Below are 22174 nucleotides of genomic sequence, written 5' to 3'. Positions count from 1 at the left end.
AAGACGGCTTTTTAAGACAAAATAATAAAATAATAAAATGTGGCTTTATTTCCTCTTCTAACACATTATTACTTTAAACATGTTGATTAGATAAATGGTGCAAAGAATGAGAACAGCGGGGTACAGTGGTAAGGTAAAGTACACCTGGGCCATCTTCATGTAACACACACGGAGAAAGTGGGGAATACCTTTACGCTACAGTGACATCATCATACGCTACAGTGACATCATCGTACGCTACAGTGACATCATCATGGACAATCTGTGGTGGATTACATGCAGAAAATGCTTATAAACAGCAGACACGTCACTCTGTATCATGAAGCCTTGATCACGGTCAGTGTCTGGGCTGATTCCTAGCGTTCCCAGGGACAGGCAGCCGGTCAGTTACTGTCCTCGTAGCTGCCACCACTGCTGCAGGAGCGGAATCGCATGGTGCTCATGGGATCTGAAACATAGCCTTGTGGGGGAGATTTGACACGTCAGTGGCATGTTGCATGTGCCTCATTCACCCCCTCTTTTTCAAAGGAATCTTCCAGAAGAGATAACCCACCATTCCTGTCGATTGGTGGGTATTGCAGGTTCCTCCGCAGTTCATCCAAAGACAGGCCTTGGGAAGAGCGACGTTCCGTGCTGGAACACAGACACGTGGTGTTTGGGCCAGAACCAGCCCTCCACAAACACCCCTCTGCATAGCCCATCCCACCCTCCTGCTGTGACCCTTCATCTCCTGTTTAATAGATCTCAGTGAAGACAATGTGTCCGCCAGACAGATACAGTGAAGCTGCAGCCATGTCTCTGTATCTATGGTCTCAGGTGACATCCTGGGAATTGAGCATGCCCAGTTCTGCAGTAACCCTACCCACTGAGCCGATGCACCAGACCCTCATCTTTCATGTTTACTCTGGATTTAGGACAGCAGGAACCTGGAGCCTGAGAGAGGCAGAGGACAGAGAGCCTGTGGGCACAGAGGCAGAGGACAGAGAGACCAAAGGCAGAGAGGCTGAGGGCGGAGAGGCTGAGGGCAGAGAGGCGGAGGGCAGAGGGCAGAGAGGCGGAGAGGCGGAGAGGCCGAGAAGAGGCCTCACCATCCCCTGAGGTGACCAGCTGGGGAAAGAAGCTGTCAGTGGGGTAAGTGTTGTGTCGTGTCCTCAGCTTTGCTGCCTCAGCTGAGCTGCTGTTCCTCTGTCAGCAGGATGAATTAAAATCATTAGTGTGTCAGCAGAGACACTGTTAGGTGTTAAGCTGCGTGCCTAGTGCTCACCTTAACTGTCACCTGCCTACCTGTGCCCCTCACGAACGTGGCCGTAAGCAGACGCAGCACATAAACAGAGTATCAGCAGGGGTAACAGCATGCATGATTTATCACATTCGCTCTCTGGTGTTAGCCCGTCTCCTAGCAACACCAGTACAGCTCTGGGAACAGAGCCAGACCTGCGTCCCTGGGACATGCCCCTTAGCACAGGGGACAGAGCGCATGGCGGCTCCATCTGAACATGTCCGGGCTTGATGCTCCTGCCCTCCCCTCCCCTCCCCTGCAGCGGCTTTCCAGCTGGACTGACCTGGGTGGCTGCTTGTTAAAACAGTAACTATGTGATACGGTTCTGCATGTTTCGTGGGCACATGTCTGCTGTATCCACGCACATTCCTACACATCACTGACTTCATCACTCAAAAGCAGGCCTGTGGTGAGGGATGGTGTGGGATGTGTGATGGTGTGTGATGGTGTGTGATGGTGTGTGATGGTGTGAGGCGGCAGACAGAGCACCCACCTCTGGGACCAGACTGCGTAGGCGCGGGCATTGAGGGCGTACTCGAGCTCGAAGCGTGAGCGCAGAGCTGCCACGTGGCTGCGGCCAGGCCCACCCCGCGCCACCAGGCAGTCCGACGAGGCGGATGGGGACAGCGACCCGCTACTGTTACTGGAGGCTGGAGACATCAACTGCGGGGGGGGGTTTGTGGGGTGAGTGTGCGGCCTCACACGGGACGTCTGCAAGCCGCGGGACACGGGACGTCTGTGCAGTTGACCTACCTCCACGTTGCACAGACATTCCTCGAGTTTGGCGACCACCTCAGAGAACTCGGGCCTCTCCTGTAAGAGACACCATCTAAACATTTTTAGCTCAGGCGAAGTTTAATGCTTTTAGCACTTTGTTGATATAAACATAGATTTGGGGCAATAGCAACAAATTTCATAAATCAAGGAAAAATATAAGTTTTAGCATACGTCCATTCAACCGCTTATCCTGAACGGGATCGCCTACACTGGGAGCACAGGGCAGGGGTCACCATGGATGGGATGCCGGTCCATCATATGGCACAGGGCAGGGGACACCCTGGACCCTAGGGCACCCGGGGGGCAAAGCCCCTTTGATAACCGTGAAAACAGACTCTCCGTTTCAGCCACACACGTAGAGCTGCAGAGGCCGAGAGTGGCGATGCGTTTGACGCCAACAGGAAAGGGGGACAGAGCGCATCCCCTGATATGGAGGAGCAGCTGCAAAGCCAGGCAGCCATCTCTGTGACACACCATGAAAGGTGAGCCTCCTCCCACCCCCTCCCACCCTCCGCATGGACAACAAACACACTTTACCGCAATATACACTCATCAGAGAGCATGTCCATTAAAAAGACACTCAATGTAACAGTGGACGATAGCTATAGCTACCCTGTTACAACAGTGTAGTGATATACATGTTTCCGTCGACTTAGGTCCATAGTGAATAATGCAGTGAGGGAGAGACGCCTGAAAGTGGACGTAGCAGGACGATATTGGTGCATCGCTTGGTGTAACAACTGCAGGAGATTGGGCAGCACTGCTGGCTGCATAGTGACCCACTGTTCATATGTAACCTGTAATACAGGACACCTACATTAATGTATGTGTGACCCACTGTCCATATCTAACCTGTAATACAGGACGCCTACAGTAATGTATGTGTGACCCACTGTCTATATCTAACCTGTAATACAGGACACCTACAGTAATGTGTGTGTGACCCACTGTCCATATCTAACCTGTAATACAGGACGCCTACAGTAATGTATGTGTGACCCACTGTCTATATCTAACCTGTAATACAGGACACCTACAGTAATGTATGTGTGACCCACTGTCCATATCTAACCTGTAATACAGGACGCCTACAGTAATGTATGTGTGACCCACTGTCCATATCTAACCTGTAATACAGGACACCTACAGTAATGTATGTGTGACCCACTGTCCATATCTAACCTGTAATACAGGACACCTACAGTAATGTATGTGTGACCCACTGTCTATATCTAACCTGTAATACAGGACACCTACAGTAATGTGTGTGTGACCCACTGTCCATATCTAACCTGTAATACAGGACGCCTACAGTAATGTATGTGTGACCCACTGTCCATATCTAACCTGTAATACAGGACACCTACAGTAATGTATGTGTGACCCACTGTCCATATCTAACCTGTAATACAGGACACCTACAGTAATGTATGTGTGGGCAACTGTCCATATCTAACCTGTAATACAGGACACCTACAGTAATGTATGTGTGACCCACTGTCCATATCTAACCTGTAATACAGGACACCTACAGTAATGTATGTGTGACCCACTGTCCATATCTAACCTGTAATACAGGACACCTACAGTAATGTATATGTGACCCACTGCTACAATAAGCAGATGTGATAAAGATACAGTATCACTGGCCCACAATCCAAGCCTTCTTCCTTCTTTCTCTGTATCCATGAGGTATTCTCACCGTCCTGCTGATATCTACAGCCTACATGAAGTTCTGCACCTCATGTCCAGCCCAGTCATGCAGTATGTGCTCACTGGACATCACCATCTGCAATAAGCTCTCCAGGATCATAGGTGGGTGACCTCCGTCTAAAACATCATCCTCACTGGAATGTCTTCACATTTCAGTGCTCATAAACCTCCCCTTCCTCGTTTGGTTTATAGTGGTTCCTGAGACCACAAAGGCTTTGATGCTCACAGATGGACTGATAACCTTGGTGGACAACAGCTCCTTGTCTGATCTATCCAACATGACTTTGCTGGGACTGAGTAATAACGCCATCCTGGGGATTATGGAGAATGCCTTCCAGGACCTGAAGCACCTCAGAATCCTGCTGTTAGACCACAACCATATCACGAGCGTCTCCATCCCGGATTCAACCTTCATCCAGCTGCAGAGTCTTGAGATGCTACAGCTGGGAAACAATGCCCTCAAGGGTATCAATGGCAGCTGGTTCCAAGGGATGAGGAACCTCCTGACCTTGCAGCTCGAAGGGAACCTCATCACCAAGCTACCTGCTGGCATTTTCAAATCCGCCAGCCTGGACAAACTGGAGAGTCTGGACCTCTCTGATAACCTGATCGACTTTCTAGCCAAGGGCAGCTTCCTTGGCCTTCCTCAGCTGCGCAGACTGGACCTGTCCAGGAACAGGCTGCGCAGCGCCCCGGACGCCTTCTCCTACCTGACCTGGCTGTCTGCACTGAACCTGGACTACAACCAGTGGAACTGCACGTGCGAGCTGCAGGAGCTGGCCTCCTTCCTCAGCAGCTACATGCAGGCCCCAGACAAGGTGCTCTACAATGGACGCAAGCTGGTCTGCGTGAGCTCGGCCAACCCTGCTGTGCAAACCGTGCTGCAGCTCACAGAAGCCAACTGCGTGCCACCCAATGAGAACATCACCGTGTTGGTGAAGGCCGGGGGGGGTGTCGGCCTCGAGCGCTACGCTAGGGACATCTCGCTGGCAGCCTGCCTCTTCTTCGCTGGTAAGCTACTGCCGGGCCTCCCTGAGAGCGCCGATGAACGATCTGCCGTACAGAGGTCTCTGCTGGTCTGGGGGACCAGGATGTTTATTCTACCAGAGTGGCAACATTTTTTGAATGTTTTCCAGTGACCCTTATGAGACATTTATTTGTTCTCGACACTATATGTGTACGGAAGAAAATGAAGTAGATATAATGAGCTAACAAGGAGGAATGGACAGTAAGGCGTAGCGTAGAGCTAAAGGACAGTCTGAGGGGATTTTAGCTATGTGACGACCCTGCTGGGTTACAGGTGGCGTGGGGCTGACCGTCGCCGCTCTTTACATCATCTACTGCAAAATGGAGAAGAGGAGCCTGAAGTCTTGGAGAGAGAGGAGCCTTATTGCACTGGAGGCAGGTGGCACAGGCGCCATCGCGCAGGGCCAGGGATCGCCGCAATGCCGATTCACCGAGGACAGTAACGTACAGATCCTCACCATCACTCACCCCGGGCAGGATGCCAAAGCGGCATTCCCCCAGCGGGAGCGGCAGCTAGCCTTCGAACCCGCAGCCAGAGAGAGGGCTCTGCCACACACAGAGCACTGCTCTCCGTGTTACCGCTGCAGCCCGCCAGCCACCATGCTGAGAGAGCACGTCTGGGCTGATGCCGGCGGAAACTTCAGTCCGACCCTGGCATCAGAGGCTGGGCTGAAGCCAAACAGAGGTACAGTACTAAAGGTCTGGGCTGAAGCCAAACAGAGGTACAGTACTGAAGGTCTGGGCTGAAGCCAAACAGAGGTACAGTACTGAAGGTCTGGGCTGAAGCCAAATCGAGGTACAGTACTGAAGGTCTGGGAAGGCGCTCGATCAATAGAGGGAGCTGCTTTCTCCTCGTGGTTAAAATGACACTGTAATCAGTGTAGAAAATTATAAATAACCAGTCATTTATTCCACCAAGTCAGTTTAAGCATTTAACAAAACAAAAAACACAGTGAGAAAGAGGGATGAAATGTGAATCATAGTTATACTGTGTTTCTCATGCTTAAAACCTGTGTTATGTTACAGACTACCGAGTTCAAAACCACTATGAGAGATCAAAAATTGAGCACCATGTCTTAAACAACCAGGAACGTTTCATGTACCAGCGCCAAAATGCAGGATTGTCTGAGGAGAAGGACTTTGTTGGCCATCTGTCCACGTACCACTGGGACAAACCAACGCAGAACTCCAAGAGGGCAGCCGGCGGCAGCTACAGAGACCCCGAGGACAACAGCTTCAGATCCAAAGTCCAGAGCATTCAGATTCCACCAGAGTGCCTGGCAGTGAGCTGCGTGCAGCGTCAGAAAGCATATGAGTACCAACTCTTAGGAAACCAGAGCGGGAGTAGGAGAGAGGAGAGTGCAGCCCACACGCACCTTACAGAGATACCATCAAGCATGGTGACCACACTCTACAGAGAGAGCAAGCTCAGGAGCATGAACAGTCATGTAGACGCTCCAGGTCCAAAACAGCAGCAGAGGAGAACCGGTCTGCATTTACAGCCACAGAGAAACGTCACCTTTAACTTGACAGACCCAGACATATGTGTTCTGACACTCCCAAAGAAGAAGAAACCACAGGACAAGCCAGAGAGTCAAGGGCCAGTTGTGTGGCCCCCTAACAACAAGACCCCGAAAGATGAGAGATGGGTGATTCAGGACTGGACAAACAAACAGGACCTGAATCACAGCTTGTTGAAAGTAAAGCTCAACTTGAACCCACTTAAGAAAAGTCGAGTCCATCCAATTCATAAAAAGGAACTTCAAACTGGACAGAAGGCCATTGGGAGAACTGAGAGACTCAAAAAGACCAGAAATATCAAAAAAGAGGCTGATTCATGCCCAGAGACAAGAGAACCAGGACCTTCGGCGAAAGTGCGGAAAGATAACAAGAATAAACCAGCAACGAGACAAGCAGCTAACGTCAAGGTACCTGGCCAAGCTCATCACCCTAGAAACAGGCCTGTACTTAAAGGGAACTCAACCAGACTCAAGGATGGTTTGGAGAAAACCCATGGTGGTGCTCCAGAGCCCTCTATGAGATTAGGTGTTGATATTCAGAAAAGTGAATCAGAAGTGACACGCACACTAAACAACAAACACGGACAGGAAGCTTCATCAGTAAGGAATACAGTTGGATGTCAGACAGAAGGAGAAGAAGATGCAGCCAGGGTCTCCTCTGCACAATCCAAGAAAAGAGAGATGTCAGAAGATGCTGTACAAGAAGTGTCAGCTAGTGAGACTCACCTTGCAGCACCACTGGGGCTGGGAGAAACACCCAATGGCCAACGTGAAACTCCTACTGAATTTGTAAAAGGACCATGTGAAGGCGAAGGAGAATTGGAGCGATTTCTGAGTTCTGAGGATCTTACCCATAGACATTCATCTGGCCCACACACGCTTCCCGAAAACCCGTGTCAAAGCTATTCCAACATGAGCTCAACAGATAGAGCCGATGACCAAAAGAAGGAGGACATGGGTGAAGACCCTGACTTGGGTCTACCGCAGGAAGAACCGCAGGAAGAACACATCGACACCTCAGCCAACCAGGAGGCAGCAGAACGCACAGACATGAGAGCGCTTGGAGCCACAGGAGTCTCTGATGAAAACAGAGACAGCATTGTAATGGACGGCACTCAGACCAGCAGCTCGCTCGAGCCTGAGTCCATGGAGCCTGCTGCTCTCAGCCCAGCAGAGAGTGCAAGAGCAGTGCCCCTGGAGACTGAGGGTACAGATGCTGTATCTGACTCGCTCTGACATAGGAGCCTTGCCCAATTACAGGGCAGCCCTGACCAATGACGGAGGAGCACTGTCCAATCACAGGGCAGCACTTGCCAATGACAGAGGAGCCTTGCCCAATCACAGGGGAGCACTACCCAATGACAGAGGAGCCCTGTCCAATCACAGGAGAGCACTGCCTAATGACAGAGGAGCCCTGCCCAATCACAGGAGGCAGGCTGATGCCCATCCTGAAGGCTTGAACATCCTCAATAATAGCATGAAGAGCAACAGACTGCAGGGTGCACTTGAGAAGATAATGTGAAATGCCTTCCAACATGCTCTGTACATATCAGAGCTCATTCAGATATAGAAATAAATCTCCTGATGGTGACATCCTGTTCTCTATTTAGTCTGTCATTCAACAGGCCCATCAAGGCCATCACTTGTGCCCAGGAGGAAGCTGATATGATGAAGAAATGAAACACAGGCAGACAATCACTGGTATAACCCACATCTGTCTATGAACTATACCAACAACTCATCCGACTGATATGTGATAGGCCCCTTATCCAGGGTAACAGTTGGCTAGTCGGTCACGTTTATTATTATGATTTTATTCTGTATCAAAAACAGATCAAATAACGCTGACTGCTTTTTGATGGATGGTGACTCACTAAACACACAATGCCAAGCAAAGTTTGTGCCAGACATTAAGTGTGACACGTGGACATAGAAGGATTTTGAAGCCGTGAAAATGGACAGATAGTGAAAGACTCTGGCCCTGATGCGACATGAGCAGGGGGTCCCCACCTCTGGGCAGACATTCCAGCCTCGCATCAGCAGGGAGGAGATGGGCTTTGGGATAGAGTAGCCGATGGGCGGCCGGATGTGGTGGTACGCCATGTCCGCCGCTGCCGCCGCTATGCACGTCATAAGAAGAGACGGTCATTAAGAAGCATGATTAAAGTTAAATAAAGCTGACATTCGTGTCAATGTGCTGGTGTACGTTTGCAATGAGCCCAGATATTGTGGCAGTTTTAAATAGATGTATGTGAACATGTTACTCAGAGGCAGAGGTTGAAATTTCAGGTCCAGAAAGTAAAAATCCAAACCAGGATTTTGTTTTACCCAACCAGTTAAGCATAAAGAGTCACAGTCATATAGTACTCTAGTGGTTGGTTGAAACAAAATCCTGGTCCAGATTTTTACTTTCAGGACCTGAAATTTCCACCTCTGCTCAGAGGAAATATCAGGTTATACTCGGTTGCTATAGTTCTAAAAAAGCATTCAGGAATCTTCTGGATGTAAAGAGAAGCAGGAGCAGTAGCAGAGGGGAGGCAGGGTACCGGGTTTGAGGTGAGCGAAAGGAATCTCTCCCGTCAGAAGCTCCCAGAGACACAGGGCATAGCTGAACATGTCGGCCTTCACCGTGTATCGTGTGCACTGGGTGAACACCTCTGGTGCCATCCACCGCAGGTTCTTGGAGGTCAACCAGAGAAGACGGTCATCAGCACTTGTGCTCCTATTGCTTTCACGTATATGCCTAAGGCGCTGATGGTAACACACCGATCCTAACATGCCGAAGTTAACACGTTGATGCTAACACACCGATACTACCAGGTTGATGCTGACATGCCGATGCTAACATGCTGATGCTAACAGACCGATGCTAACACGCTGATGCTAACAGACCGATGCTAACATGCCGATACTAACAGACCGATGCTAACATGCCGGTGCTAACAGACGGATGCTAACACGCCAATGCTAACAGACCGATGCTAACATGCCAATGCTAACAGACCGATGCTAACACGCCGATGCTAACAGACGGATGCTAACACGCCGATGCTAACAGACCGATGCTAACATGCCAATGCTAACAGACCGATGCTAACACGCTGATGCTAACAGACCGATGCTAACATGCCAATGCTAACAGACCGATGCTAACATGCCAATGCTAACAGACCGATGCTAACACGCTGATGCTAACACGCTGATGCTAACAGACCGATGCTAACATGCCGATGCTAACAGACGGATGCTAACAGGCCGATGCTAACAAACCGATGCTAACACGCCTTATGATAATTATGATAATAATGATACAGCTCAATATCTCTACGAATGGATTCATAAATCAGTTTTAACAGCAGCGCCATGCTGACTGATAATATAACGAAGAAAGGTAGAACAAACCCCGGGCTGTTTGGTCATGTTGTCCATGTCCATTGACATGAGGAAGCGAGACTCTGCAGAACGGAACAGACGGCATGAGGGACTGAACATCAGGGCTGGGAAGCTCGCAGAAAACGGCCGGCTTTACCTCCAAAATCAGCCACCACAGCATGGCCGTCTTCATACAGCAGGATGTTATGGCTGTAAGATATGATATTACGGGCTGTCGACTTGGTGACGAGCACCAAAACATTGTCATGTATTTACATGGGAATCATTAAACACTGAAGACCGGTTTCTGTATCACAGCAGAAGCATCAAACGACCCGTGGGTACGTGCGGCTCCCCGAGGCACCTGTTGAGGTCTCGGTGAATGATGGGCTGCGTGAGGTTGTGCAGGTACTCCATGCCCTTGGCCACGTCGATAGCAATGATGAGCTTAGACTGCAGGTCGATGATCCTGTTCATTAGAGAGTCATTATAGCACTGTGCACACAGATCGATGGCCGCTGTCACGGACACCTGCGCTAATGCTAATGAGGGCCTCACCTTCAGATGAAAACAGCACCTAATCTGATTAACAATGTATTTCAAATTTAGTCTACAGATATAACAGTGTAAATGATTAAGCTGCCCCAAAGATACAGTGATAAATAGCAGGTAATGAGTAAGAAGACTGGCTTTTAGCGTCAGAGATTAGCTTTAAGCTACCGCTAATCGCCCCCCCTAGACCCACATACAGCCAACAGCGAACCTCAGCCATACACAGCTGGATTTCCCAGGTATCTAACATGAAGAGAAAGCATTACCTGCCCAACATCAGGAGTGTGTGGGTGGGCTCACCGCAAGGATGTGCTCACCTCTTCTGTTCATGTAGCAGGGAAAACAGGGACCCCCCTGACACGTACTGGGTGACTATGGCAAACTGGCTGGGGTCATCCAAGCAGGCCCCCACAAACTGGATCACACATGGGTGGTTCAGCTGGCACAGGATGGACACTTCTCGGCAGAACATGTCCACGTCAGACTTCGAGCAGTAAGTGTTAGCTCGGTACCTAGTCAGCAAACCCAGGCGGGTCACATTCTGCTGAGGTCTTGCTCGGTCTGCAGGAGCTCAGATGGATAGGCGGCATTTACCGCTTGATGGCCACTACTTTGTTGCGGCATCGGCCTTTGTAGACTTTCCCGAAGGACCCTAAACAAGGACAGAGCCCGTGGTGTCATGATTCGTAACAGGCTGGTGTGCAGGTGTGTGAGACAGAGGCGGCCCTGGCAAATGTACCTGAGCCAATGATCTCGCTGAACTCCAGCTCAGACAGCTGCAGGTGGAAGTGGGCGGGAAGGCTGGCTCGCAGCAAGAGGATGTCAGCCTTCTCTGGAAAGGGAGACACGGGTGCTGAGATACCCCTCGTGCTGCCGAGCGACTTGGGAGCGGCAGCAGTTAGTGGTTAGTGGTTAGCGGTTAGCGATGGCTACCTTTAGTCAGACTTTTGATCTTTCCCAGAGGGGAAGGCACAGAGACATAAGACCCATCTGTGGAGTGTGAGAGGAGCCGAACTTAAAGGTAGCATCTTCAGCACAGAGGTGGCAAGAAAGCAGCCAATCAGAGCTTAGTATAACTAAGAGGAAGTTAGCTAAGAGAAAGCAATCTCTCACCCCCTCCAGGCTGTGAATACTCATTGCAGGGTGACTCCTCCTGAGGCCGGGTATAATGCTTTAGCAGGGTGACGATGGCGTCGTGACCTGGGGGGGGGACTGGCAGAGGGTCACCGATCGTCTGGCTGCCCGTGTCACTATGCTAAGTGCTATGCTAGGTGCTATGCTAAGTGCTATGCTAAGTGCTATGCTAGGTGCTATGCTAAGTGCTATGCTAGGTGCTATGCTAAGTGCTGAGCGGTGCCCTTACTCATCTACACAGAAGCTAAACACCAGACTAAAGCCATATTTAACTATATTTTTCTGTGTGTGACTCATTGCTCAGGCTTATATTTCACATCATTTTAAATGTAAACGAGTAAGTAATGTCGACCTGTTTGTGACATCCTTTCATCAACAAACAGCAGCTGTCTGGTGTTTGGAGGGACGGTAACCGTCGTCCGTCCATGGGAGTGTGCCATTAACCCCCCCCCCCACCCAGGGTCTGGACTCCACCACCTTTCTCATAGGCCCACATCAAACAGGTCTGCTCATCCTTTTCCCCGCTGGACCGGCTCGGGTCACACGCCACCAGGTTCATGTCAGCACCATTGTCCAGCAGGAACTGGACCAGGCGTATGTGTCCGTGGAAACAGGCGCTGTGCAGTCCTATAAGGGGGGGGCATGAGACAGGAAAGCTGGGTATTCAGGAGAGCTGAGGGCTACTCTCATGTGGCCTCATGTCGCCAGCGTGCAGAAATGCATGCACGCATGCACGGTCTGCCCCTCGCCAAACCAGCACGGTCTGCCCCTCGCCAAACCAGCACGGTCTGCAGCCCTCACCAAACCAGCATTCCCCCAGTACCTGTGTGCCCATCTCTGCCCTGGTGATTGATGCTTATTGCATTTTGGTTGAGAAGGAACTTCACTGTCTCCAGACTTTTTCCATAGGTACATGCGCTGTTTGCAGAGAAAAGAAAAGCATTTAGATCAGGAACAAGGTGTTCTGATAGGTCAGCAGTGATTTTAAATGAACACGGTTAAGCCGACCGCAGAGAAACCTATGGAAGGCTGTTTCGCTGAAGATGTTCTCCTTGGACAAACTCTCAGTGCCAGACAGTTGGACGATCTCCTTTGCTGTGTCAAACTTGCCATTGTAGCAGGCGCTAGGGTCACAGTGTCACGAGCACAGTGGGACACCAATAGCAAGTCACAAAGATGAGGGAGAGAGATGTCAGTATCACATTGCCGTAACTGTGCAGTGCACATCAAAAACAGCAGGGGACACTGCAGAGTAGACAATTTCACAGGATTTATGACCATCTGCACATGCGGCCGCTTCCCTCAGGGGGCGCACTCACAGGTGGAGCGGTGTGTCCCCATAAATATTGACTGAGTGAGGCTGCACATCGAAGTTCCCCTGCAGCAGATACCTCACCACCTCGTGGTGCCCAAAGCGTGCACAGAAATGCAGGGGAACGTGGTCCTCGTTGTCCTGGGCATTCACTGCGAAAGAGACACGACAGGGACCAGTGCGGCACACCGCGAGGAGACTTTTCACTATAGGAGTTACTGTTGTGCAGCAAATCTACTGTCTGGAATGGGGTGACTGGAGATTCTCAGGCTGTACATCTGTGTACTATGAGGGCTGCACATGCCCTGCTGTCCTGCTCTCCTACTTCTCCTATGGTCCTTCGCTTATGGACCAGCAGTCTTTCTTCATCACGTTACTGACCAGGAATATGCTTTCTCCCCCTCCCTGGAGACTAGGCCTCTTTTTCCTCTTACTCCCCATGGAGGCCAGGTCTTACCATCAGCCCGGGTGCCTCCCTCCATCAGGAGCTTGATGGTGCCCAGGAAGCCTTTAGCAGCTGCCAGGTGCAGTGGCCGGTCTCCCACCTCACCACTGACGTTTACGTCAGCCCCAAACTTCAGCAGCAGCCTGGTCACCTGCCAACGCGGGGGTCTATGTTGTTAAGCACTGTCACTTATCAATGTGGGGGTCTGTGCAGTTAAGCACTGCCACCTGCTGTCATGGCGGTCTGCATCGTTAAGCACTGTCACATGCCAACATGGGGGTCTGTGCAGTTAAGCACTGTCACCTGCTGTCATGGCGGTCTGCATCGTTAAGCACTGTCACCTGCTCCCCGAGCGTCTGTGTCATTAAACATGGTGGGACCCACCTGGCTGAGGGACAGCCCTCACTCCTGCTCACCTGTTCATGGCCGTAATACGCCGCTATGTGCAGGGGCGTGAAGAAAACAGCATCCTGCACGTTGACATAGGCACCATGTTGGAGGAGAATGTCCACGACCTTGAACACAGAGCAGGATGGTGAAGTGATGCTCGGATGCTTGGAGTTTCGCTTAGCGTTAGTGTGGGGGTTAGTGTTAGGGTTAGCATGGCACACGACCACACTGAGGTCTGCTCTGTCCCAGTGGGATTCAAGCTGTTCACCTCATGGTGCCCTGCGATGGTGGAGATGTGCAGGGCCGTTAGCGCGCCGTAGCCCACCTGCTGGATGTCAGCCCCCCCGTGCAGCAGAGCCGTCACAAGCTCTGCGTTGTCCTGCAGCACAGCACAACACCCCCCGTCAGCCCTACACCATGCCTCTGACCGAGAACAGCTCCTCTCCTACTCATTACTGGGCTGCATCATGGACGTTGGCAGCAGGTAAGGTAAACAGAGGCTGTCTGCAGTACTGCAGTCTTTGCAGCTGTTTCTGGGAGTGCAGTTTGTGTTCCCATCCATGTCTGTGATCTCCTGAGTCCATGTGGCTGAAGCAGGGTCTCCATGGCCGGTGCTCTCACCCACCTTGTAGACGGCCAAGTGCAGAGCAGTGAAGCCGTTCCGCGTCAGGCGGGAGGGACGCAGCCCTTTCAGCATGAGAGTACGGATGTGGGACTTGTTCCCTGAAACACAGAAGACACAGCCAGTCCGGCTAAGCTAATCCTATCATACACAGCCAGTCCGGCTAGGCTAATCCTATCATACACAGCCAGTCCGGCTAGGCTAATCCTATCATACACAGCCAGTCCGGCTAGGCTAATCCTATCATACACAGCCAGTCCGGCTAGGCTAATCCTATCATACACAGCCAGTCCGGCTAGGCTAATCCTATCATACACAGCTAGTTTGGATAGGCTATTCCTATCATACACAGCCAGTCCGGCTAGGCTAATCCTATCATACACAGCCAGTCCGGCTAGGCTAATCCTATCATACACAGCCAGTCCGGCTAGGCTAATCCTATCATACACAGCCAGTCCGGCTAGGCTAATCCTATCATACACAGCTAGTTTGGATAGGCTATTCCTATCATACACAGCCAGTCCGGCTAGGCTAATCCTATCATACACAGCCAGTCCGGCTAGGCTAATCCTATCATACACAGCCAGTCCGGCTAGGCTAATCCTATCATACACAGCCAGTCCGGCTAGGCTAATCCTATCATACACAGCCAGTCCGGCTAGGCTAATCCTATCATACACAGCCAGTCCGGCTAGGCTAATCCTATCATACACAGCTAGTTCGGATAGGCTAATCCTATCATACACAGCTAGTTTGGATAGGCTATTCCTAGTAAACACAGCTAGCCCAGCTAAGCCAATCATAGTAAACTAAATTAGCCTGGGTAGGCTATTCCTAGTAAACACAGTTAATTTGTATAGGCTATTCCTAGTAAACATAGCTAGCCCAGCTAGGCTAATCTTAGTAAACACAGTTATCCTGGATAGGCTATTCCTAGTAAACACAGCTAGTCTGGTTAGGCCAATCCCAGTTAACTAGTCTGCTAGGATTAGCCTAGCTGGGTCTACTAGGACTGCTATTTTAGCTGGTGGGAGGCAGCCCAGTGTCTCTGATTGGGCTACAGGGCCCTGCAGGTTGCAGGTGGCTGAAGCTGACATACCCCCGCATAGGCAGCAAAGATGCAGGAGCGACAGGCCGCTCTCCGTGCGGTAACTCAGGTTCACTTTGCTGAAGGCCTCGTCAGAGCTGCCATGTGAACATCATGGATGGAGAGCTGGTGAAGAGCATGACCGATCCCTGCAAAGCTTCAAATTCATGCGAGAGCAAACGAACGTACAGCACGCCCACAACATATCATTCATGGTCATTATTAACTTCATGTGATTAAGGGGCTAACTAAGAAAACGACGGATCCAGAGCAGCGACGGTTAACGCAGGAGCGAGGAGCTCACACCTGAAGACGTGCTTCAGTTCCAGGAGCTCGCTCTCTTTGAGGCGCAGGTCATCGCCGAGCCGCTCGGTTATCACGCCGTATGACTCGCTTACTTTCTTCTTCCACTCATCTTCAGAGAGACACGTAATGTCCGCAGTTAACAGAGAGCTCGTTACTGCCTTGTCAGTCAGGATAACATATGGTGCAGCCAGGGATTAAAAGATACTGTACATCTGAATCTGGATCCTTCTATACAAAGTGTGTGTGGTGTTCAGATTCCTACCTGTACAGGTCTGGCTTGGCCTGGATTTGTAATTCCCCATCGGCTCGTATGCTGTGGGCTGTTTCTCTGTGTTTCGGTGCTCAGGAGGACAAAAACAGAAACACAATATGGGGCTGAGTTCTGCTTCACAAAGCCAGGCAGCTGGCGGACCCGGGACACCCCCTAAAAATAGATCAACTCCAAAAGGAATGTCTGACTACAATGACAGCTGACCTCACCAGGTTGGGACTCTGCAGCTGGAGACGGCATGACCAGCTCGTGTCACGCAGGGGGGTGCATGTGGCACGCAGCGCACACGTTTCCGACATGCCCTCGTAGACAAGCAGGCTTTTATCAAGAGGCAAATTAGAGCAACAGGACGTTCATATTCTCAACAGAGACAAAGGGGGCCCACTGGCTTCTCCAGAACCGACACTCTTCCTGAGGGCTTTACCAGTTACTCTGCTTAAAAGGGGACAAACAACAGAGACACGGTACAATTATATGTATGCATGCATGTATGTATGTATGTATGTATGTATGTATGTTTGTATGTATGTATGCATGTTTGTATGTATGTATGCATGTTTGTATGTATGTATGCAGGTATGTATCAATATATGCATGTATGTCCATATAACTGGGATTGGCCTAACCAGACACTTGTATATGCCTTATATATTTTCAGCAAAACAATGCCAAACCACATTCTGCACGTATTTCAACAGCATGGCTCTGTGGTCGAGCCCAGGTATTAGACTGCGCAGCCTGCAGTCCAGACCCGTCACCCACTGAAAGCACTTGGCGCATCATGAAACGAAAAATACGTCAAAGACCCTGAACTGTTGAGAGGCTGAAATCCTAAATCGGGCAAAGAATGGAACAACATTTCACTTTCAAAACTCCAGTAATTGGTCTCCTCAGTTCCCAAACATTTACAGTGCTGTTAAAAGAAGAGGTGATGCAGCACAGTGGTAAACATGCAGCACAGTGGTAAACATGCAGCACCGTGCTAAACATGCAGCAGAGTGGTAAACATGCAGCACAGTGCTAAACATGCAGCAGAGTGGTAAACATGCAGCAGAATGCTAAACATGCAGCACAGTGCTAAACATGCAGCAGAGTGCTAAACATGCAGCACAGTGCTAAACATGCAACAGAGTGGTAAACATGCAGCACAGTACTAAACATGCAGCAGAGTGGTAAACATGCAGCAGAATGCTAAACATGCAGCACAGTGCTAAACATGCAGCAGAGTGGTAAACATGCAGCAGAGTGGTGAACATGCAACACAGTGGTGAACATGCAGCAGAGTGGTGAACATGCAGCACCGTGGTGAACATGCAGCACTGTGGTAAACATGCAGCACAGTGGTAAACATGCCCCTATCTGGGTAGCAAGTGTACTTTGGCTTAGAACAAAAAACACAATTTAACATTAGAACATGTGCAAATTCAGAGTAACACAATAAAAACTAGTAATAATTTCTTCTGTTTTCTAAAAAGTTACTGATATCTAGTTGGATGGCTAGATGAACACCGCTTCAGTTCCCAAACTTCTCCTCAGGGGCACCTCAGCCGTTCCATGATTTTGTTAAATTTCACCAACAGCTCAATTAAAGAATTAAATCTATTGGTTTAAAAAGTCAGTGAGAGATTGACTAGCTGCATGAGGTGTGCTAGTGGCCAAGTCAAAAAATGCATGGCTGCACTGGACGGTCGCTGCACATACTAGGATGATTTATGCAGAGGTTCTGAAATGGCTAAGCTGACACTTTGACAGGCATAATATAGTTTTATACCAACACGAGGATAATGTAAACATCATTTTCTTTGCCTGCCTAAGACTTTTGCACAAAACTGTATCTTTGTATACACTCTCAAGATAGCAGACCAGACTGCAATTGATCTGAAACCATTTCAGGTTATAGAAACAGTTCTTGATGGCCAGAGGATGATAAGAGGAGCTGTTATCTCTCTTATGGTTCAAAGTTAGCCATCTGAGGTGCATTCTGGGTTAAATTCCACTCAGACACAGATGGTGAGTAAGCTGGACGTGTCTGTGCCTGTCTTGCATTTCTGGGTTGTTGTCATTAGTCATGAAAAACGTACAGAAGGAGAGGGGGGAGGCGGAGAAGGAGGCAGGAGTGCAGGCGAGGGATCCGGGCGGCCGACGCGGCTCATTCATTAGGAAGCGCTCAGCCATGCTGGCCACTGGAGTTAGCCTGGCACTGCTTCTGGCTGTCGTCGTCACTGCGTCGGTCTTGGCGAGCAGAGCACCAGGTAAGCCTCACTGCGAGGGGCTGCATGAGCACAAACAGTCAGCAGGCTTTGCGCCTCGTGAGGGCTTCTCTTTATGCTGCGTTTGCATCAGTCGCATCATTTTCTAAGGCTGAGCAGCCTTGTGATTGAGTAGTGAGCTGGAAATGCATCTTGCTCTAAGCAAGATTTACCGCTGGAACCTTTGATGGGGGGTCAAATGTAAGATTTATCAACGGGGGTGGGATTTGGTGTCTGCTGATGGGATTCCTTCATAATTACCCAAGTTTGTATTTAATGTGGAAAATATCAAATGATAGGCTTGATTGTACAAGTCATTTTAATGTTCTATAGGCTGCTTATTGTCTTTAATATTTTTTATTGCAAACAATTTATATGTGAATCTTTCAGCTCCTTATCCTGCTCAGGGCATGTAGAATAAAACACTGTTTGGTAAATTGGCTTTATTTCATAAATGCCATTTTGCTCTCCATGAGAGACAAGTTTTGGGGTCAGAGGGCAGGTTCAGACAGTGTCCAGGATCTTCCAGCCACAGGACTGGAACCCACAACCTTCAGGACACGGTCACATATCGCTGTGCACCAACCGTATAGAAGTTGTATAAGCTGACCGCAGTAACTGCAGCTTCTAATGCAGCTATCAGGATAGACTGAACTATCAGACTAGATGGTTCCCTTTACAGCTGGCTCTATCTGCAGACATACCTCCTGATAACATGGTGCCTTTTCCTACGGGCGGAGACATGCTGCAGTTCCTCTACCAGAGTGGTGACATCACGGACAAGGATGGACTGCAGGTCACATGGTACCATGCAGCCAATAAGAAGTCTGAAATGGAGGAAGCCCTGAAAAGTGAATATAGTTTTCCCTCACATTGCAGCACATTCATGAACATTTCATGGTCTTTCCATTTGCATTTAGACTCTAAAAAGGTAGAGATAGAAGCATAGATTGTTTCAATGTCATTTTTCCCGGTGGTCATGAAGTTTTAACAATGGCAACAATGATGCAAGGGAGTCCATCTATTACTCTAAATGCACTTATAATTTATGAATTGTAGCGCATTATGAAACACTATGAATAAGCAGCGTATTCATTGATAAAAGATCCTGCTAATAGCATCTCTAGCACAACAGCGTAACATGTGATACAGTCAGTGGCGCTGGTGTATTTGCGGTGTAATGAAATGGCGTCGCACGAGTGACTTTTCAGATCTTAACTTCACGGTCCCATCCTAGGCTCCGCGACGGTCTTGGAGGCTGACGTGAACGTCCAGGGACACAACACAGCCAATGAGACCAGTATTCCCATCATGGCCCACCCCCCAGATGTTTATAGTGACAACACTCTTCAGGATTGGCTGGACCGAGTGCTCCAATCGAAGAAAGGTTCTGATAGTGGTCATGCACAACATAAATCTCGTAGTACTTTGACGGTATATAGTTAATTGAATGTATGTTGGGTTCTAGTGCCCTCTTTTGGAAATTTTCTGCATTGCATCTTGTCATTCTTGGGATGGTGTGTTATTTTCTGTTTGAATAAAGGGGTAAAGCTGGACTTCAAAAGCATGGAGGTGGTGGAGCCCTCACTGGAGCTTCTGAGGAGCAGGAACCAAACGGGCATCGGCCGGCCGCTCTGGCTGAATGCCGACATCCTGCCGGGCCCCAATGTGCCTGCCTTCTGGCCCGTGGTGAACGGCACCAGGTGAGAGGATGGAACAGACACACACTGCAATGACATCTTCAATCATCCTTATAAGGCGTGGAAAAGGCTCAGAGGGAAGGTGCTGTGAATAGGGAGGCCTGGCCCAGACTTAAGCAGACGCGTTTCAGGTTACTGGGTGAGAGCTGGGTGGATCTTCCTGGATCTTCTGGTTGGATCTGCAGCCAGTACTGCTATCCCCCCCCCGCAGAATCCAGCCTCTCCTCTGAGGCTCTGATAGTGCTTTTGTTCTGCACATATGCAGGGTGACGTGTCATCTTCAGCCACACCAGCTGACACTGTAACTAAACACGTTAATCTGAGTTGGTCTTCTCCCAGACCCTCTCTATGGGAGTTTATGTCATGGCAGCTTTGGGATGAAATTACCTGTTTTGAACACGCCAGCAAGCAAACTTTCATTCAACAATCTTCATGTCTGTGGATCCAGATTCCTGGAGCTCATCCAAATGAAATTTCCGGAGGTGACGATCTCTCCTGGGTGGGCCGTGCTGTACGTCCCTCTCTTCCCCAACGTGACCTATAGCCGCTCCATGGTGGAGCAGATGTACCAGGCCATCCGGAACGTTCCTCAGAGGGTCACCTTCCCTGTGCTGGCCGTCATGGTGAGGCGGGCATGGCCTCATTTCAGCTGGCTGCTCAGCCAGTCCCCCAGGTAGGGCCCCCCAGGGCCAGCGTTCGGGCCCCTCGGCAGAGAGCCAGGTGACTGTGAGTCTATTTACCACAGTCTATAAACTCATAAACTGATATGACGGAGAGCGTGCCTGCTGCTTGGCGAAGTAACATGAGTATCAAACCAAATCTATCCTCTTGTTCTAAAATCGCGTGGCTGGATGGATGCATGCGCTCCACCACCTGAAACCATGCAGTTTTGTGTATACTGTAGTAGCTGTGAGAAGCCCCACAAGGTGGCGCCATGTTCCCTCTGCTCCAGGTTCAGCCTGACTCTGTGGCAGGGCAGGGAAGACCCCAGTGTGAGCGACCTCCTGTTTGTGCGGGACAACATGCACCCCCAGCGCGTTTACTATGACCTGTCCCAGCCTGTGCTGTCGCACTTCAGAGAGGCAGCCGGTGAGCATCCAACAGGGGCCCTCTGGGCTTTGCAGGCTGCCAAACCCTGCTGCTGATTTCAGCAGGATCCTGCCTTGTGACTCCCGCTCACGCAGTGTGTGTTGATCAGGGCTGAGCAGACGCCCGCGCCGTTTCTACCCGGGAGGAGACCTCATCGACTATTTAATGCCGCCCAACAAGGATGGCGTGAACATCCAGTGGAATCGGGTCAGCGACAGGACGTCGCTGCTGTCTGTCCTCGGAGGTAAGGGCCTCTACATCCCTGCAGTGAAGCATTACAGCCAGGTGGATGTGATGCACATGCTAAATGTAGCAGACCTTAAACTGTAGAGACGCTGCCTCTCACCGGCAGGGCAGCCTGGTGGAATGCTGACCATTCCGGTGGGATCGAAGCCGGCTCATCCGGATGACATGCTGGTTGGAGATTCCACACCACAGCTCACCCTGCAGGAATTCCTAGGCCTGGTTCTTGCCTCCCCAAAGCCATGGGGCCTCTTCCTGCAGATTCCATCCCAGACCCTACTGGCTCCTACGCTTGCCCTGCTTAATGAGGCCTTCGATAATGACCAACTGCGTCATCCAGTCTGGATCAACATGAACCTCTCCCACGGAACCTTCCAGACCCCTGGTTACATAGACGGTCAGGAGTTCCTCGATACGATAAACCGGGTCTTCCCCTATGTAACACTGGCGCCCAGCTGGCCCAGGGAGGCTCTGGCGTTGGGCTACACCAGTGTGCTGGTGGAGGACATGATGGCACTGCTGGGGGGGGCCTGGCAGGACGTGGCCCTGCAGGTGCTGGCGGTGCCGCTGGGCCGGTCGTACCCGGGCCGCCAGGCCCTCCTGCAGGCCCAGCCCCGCGTGGCACTCACCGTGCACCATAGCCCAGAAGAGGGCAGCTACCACTCAGGCTATTTGGGCCTGATGTCGGCACGTGGAGGGAATATCCAGAGGACTTTCTACAGCATGCCCAGTCAGTACATGGATAGGCTCCACATGGATGTATTCACATCGTAGAGGTTTAATACTGAACAATATTCAGTCATTTCTGACCTCACCTGCACACACTAAAACCCTCAAACACTGATCACTATTCAGTCATCACTGACCTGAGTCTCACCTGCACACACTTAAACCCTCAAACACTGATCACTATTTTTATACTATTAAAAACAAATTCCCCAAAATGAAAATAGATACAATGGCTTTGATACCGTTAAGGCATGATGGGAGAATAAAAGGGAGTAAAACGCACTGGCTGAGGTGTGAGAGCCGTCTGTGTCACAGGCTGCTCAGGTTGGTCGCTCTCCAAAGGCATCGACCTTCTGCC

At 50.3% G+C, this 22174-nt stretch overlaps 3 protein-coding genes across 7 annotated transcripts; 2 read left to right on the top strand and 1 right to left on the bottom strand.

The window, feature by feature from the left end:
• Window positions 1–25: 25 nt before the first annotated feature.
• tnni3k (TNNI3 interacting kinase) lies at window positions 26–17956 on the bottom strand. 5 transcript variants are annotated; one of them, XM_048988681.1, is made up of 26 exons: window positions 17888–17956; window positions 15798–16241; window positions 15536–15644; window positions 15242–15327; window positions 14146–14243; window positions 13789–13899; window positions 13547–13645; window positions 13143–13281; window positions 12693–12837; window positions 12393–12497; window positions 12197–12291; window positions 11851–12000; window positions 11353–11439; window positions 11173–11229; window positions 10979–11071; window positions 10834–10891; window positions 10557–10751; window positions 10052–10156; window positions 9845–9897; window positions 9718–9770; window positions 8862–8994; window positions 8326–8435; window positions 2033–2092; window positions 1773–1942; window positions 554–633; window positions 26–460 (listed from the first exon to the last, which is right to left on the bottom strand). In XM_048988681.1, the coding sequence occupies exons 2-26, from the start codon at window positions 15835–15837 to the stop codon at window positions 384–386; spliced, it is 2508 nt and encodes an 835-aa protein (XP_048844638.1). In that variant the 5' UTR covers window positions 15838–16241; window positions 17888–17956; the 3' UTR covers window positions 26–383. The 5 variants fall into 5 exon arrangements, with proteins under 5 accessions (XP_048844638.1, XP_048844637.1, XP_048844639.1 ...); XM_048988680.1 differs by lacking the exon at window positions 17888–17956 and having other exon boundaries at window positions 15798–16786; XM_048988682.1 differs by lacking the exons at window positions 11173–11229; window positions 17888–17956 and having other exon boundaries at window positions 15798–16787.
• Window positions 1045–7841, top strand: lrrc53 (leucine rich repeat containing 53). Its single transcript, XM_048988679.1, has 6 exons — window positions 1045–1131; window positions 2404–2538; window positions 3749–3871; window positions 3962–4780; window positions 5070–5480; window positions 5822–7841. The coding sequence occupies exons 2-6, from the start codon at window positions 2532–2534 to the stop codon at window positions 7549–7551; spliced, it is 3090 nt and encodes a 1029-aa protein (XP_048844636.1). The 5' UTR covers window positions 1045–1131; window positions 2404–2531; the 3' UTR covers window positions 7552–7841.
• Window positions 17849–22098, top strand: fam151a (family with sequence similarity 151 member A). The gene is made up of 8 exons (XM_048988693.1): window positions 17849–18058; window positions 18754–18906; window positions 19293–19442; window positions 19599–19758; window positions 20204–20428; window positions 20708–20844; window positions 20954–21088; window positions 21197–22098. The coding sequence occupies exons 1-8, from the start codon at window positions 17875–17877 to the stop codon at window positions 21859–21861; spliced, it is 1809 nt and encodes a 602-aa protein (XP_048844650.1). The 5' UTR covers window positions 17849–17874; the 3' UTR covers window positions 21862–22098.
• The last annotated feature ends 76 nt before the right edge of the window (window positions 22099–22174 follow it).

Source organism: Brienomyrus brachyistius, chromosome 21 (assembly GCF_023856365.1).
Source record: "Brienomyrus brachyistius isolate T26 chromosome 21, BBRACH_0.4, whole genome shotgun sequence".
NCBI classification, from domain to species: Eukaryota; Metazoa; Chordata; class Actinopteri; order Osteoglossiformes; family Mormyridae; genus Brienomyrus; species Brienomyrus brachyistius.
The sequence above is the reverse complement of the archived record's forward strand: the minus strand, read 5'-3'. Positions and strand labels throughout refer to the sequence as shown.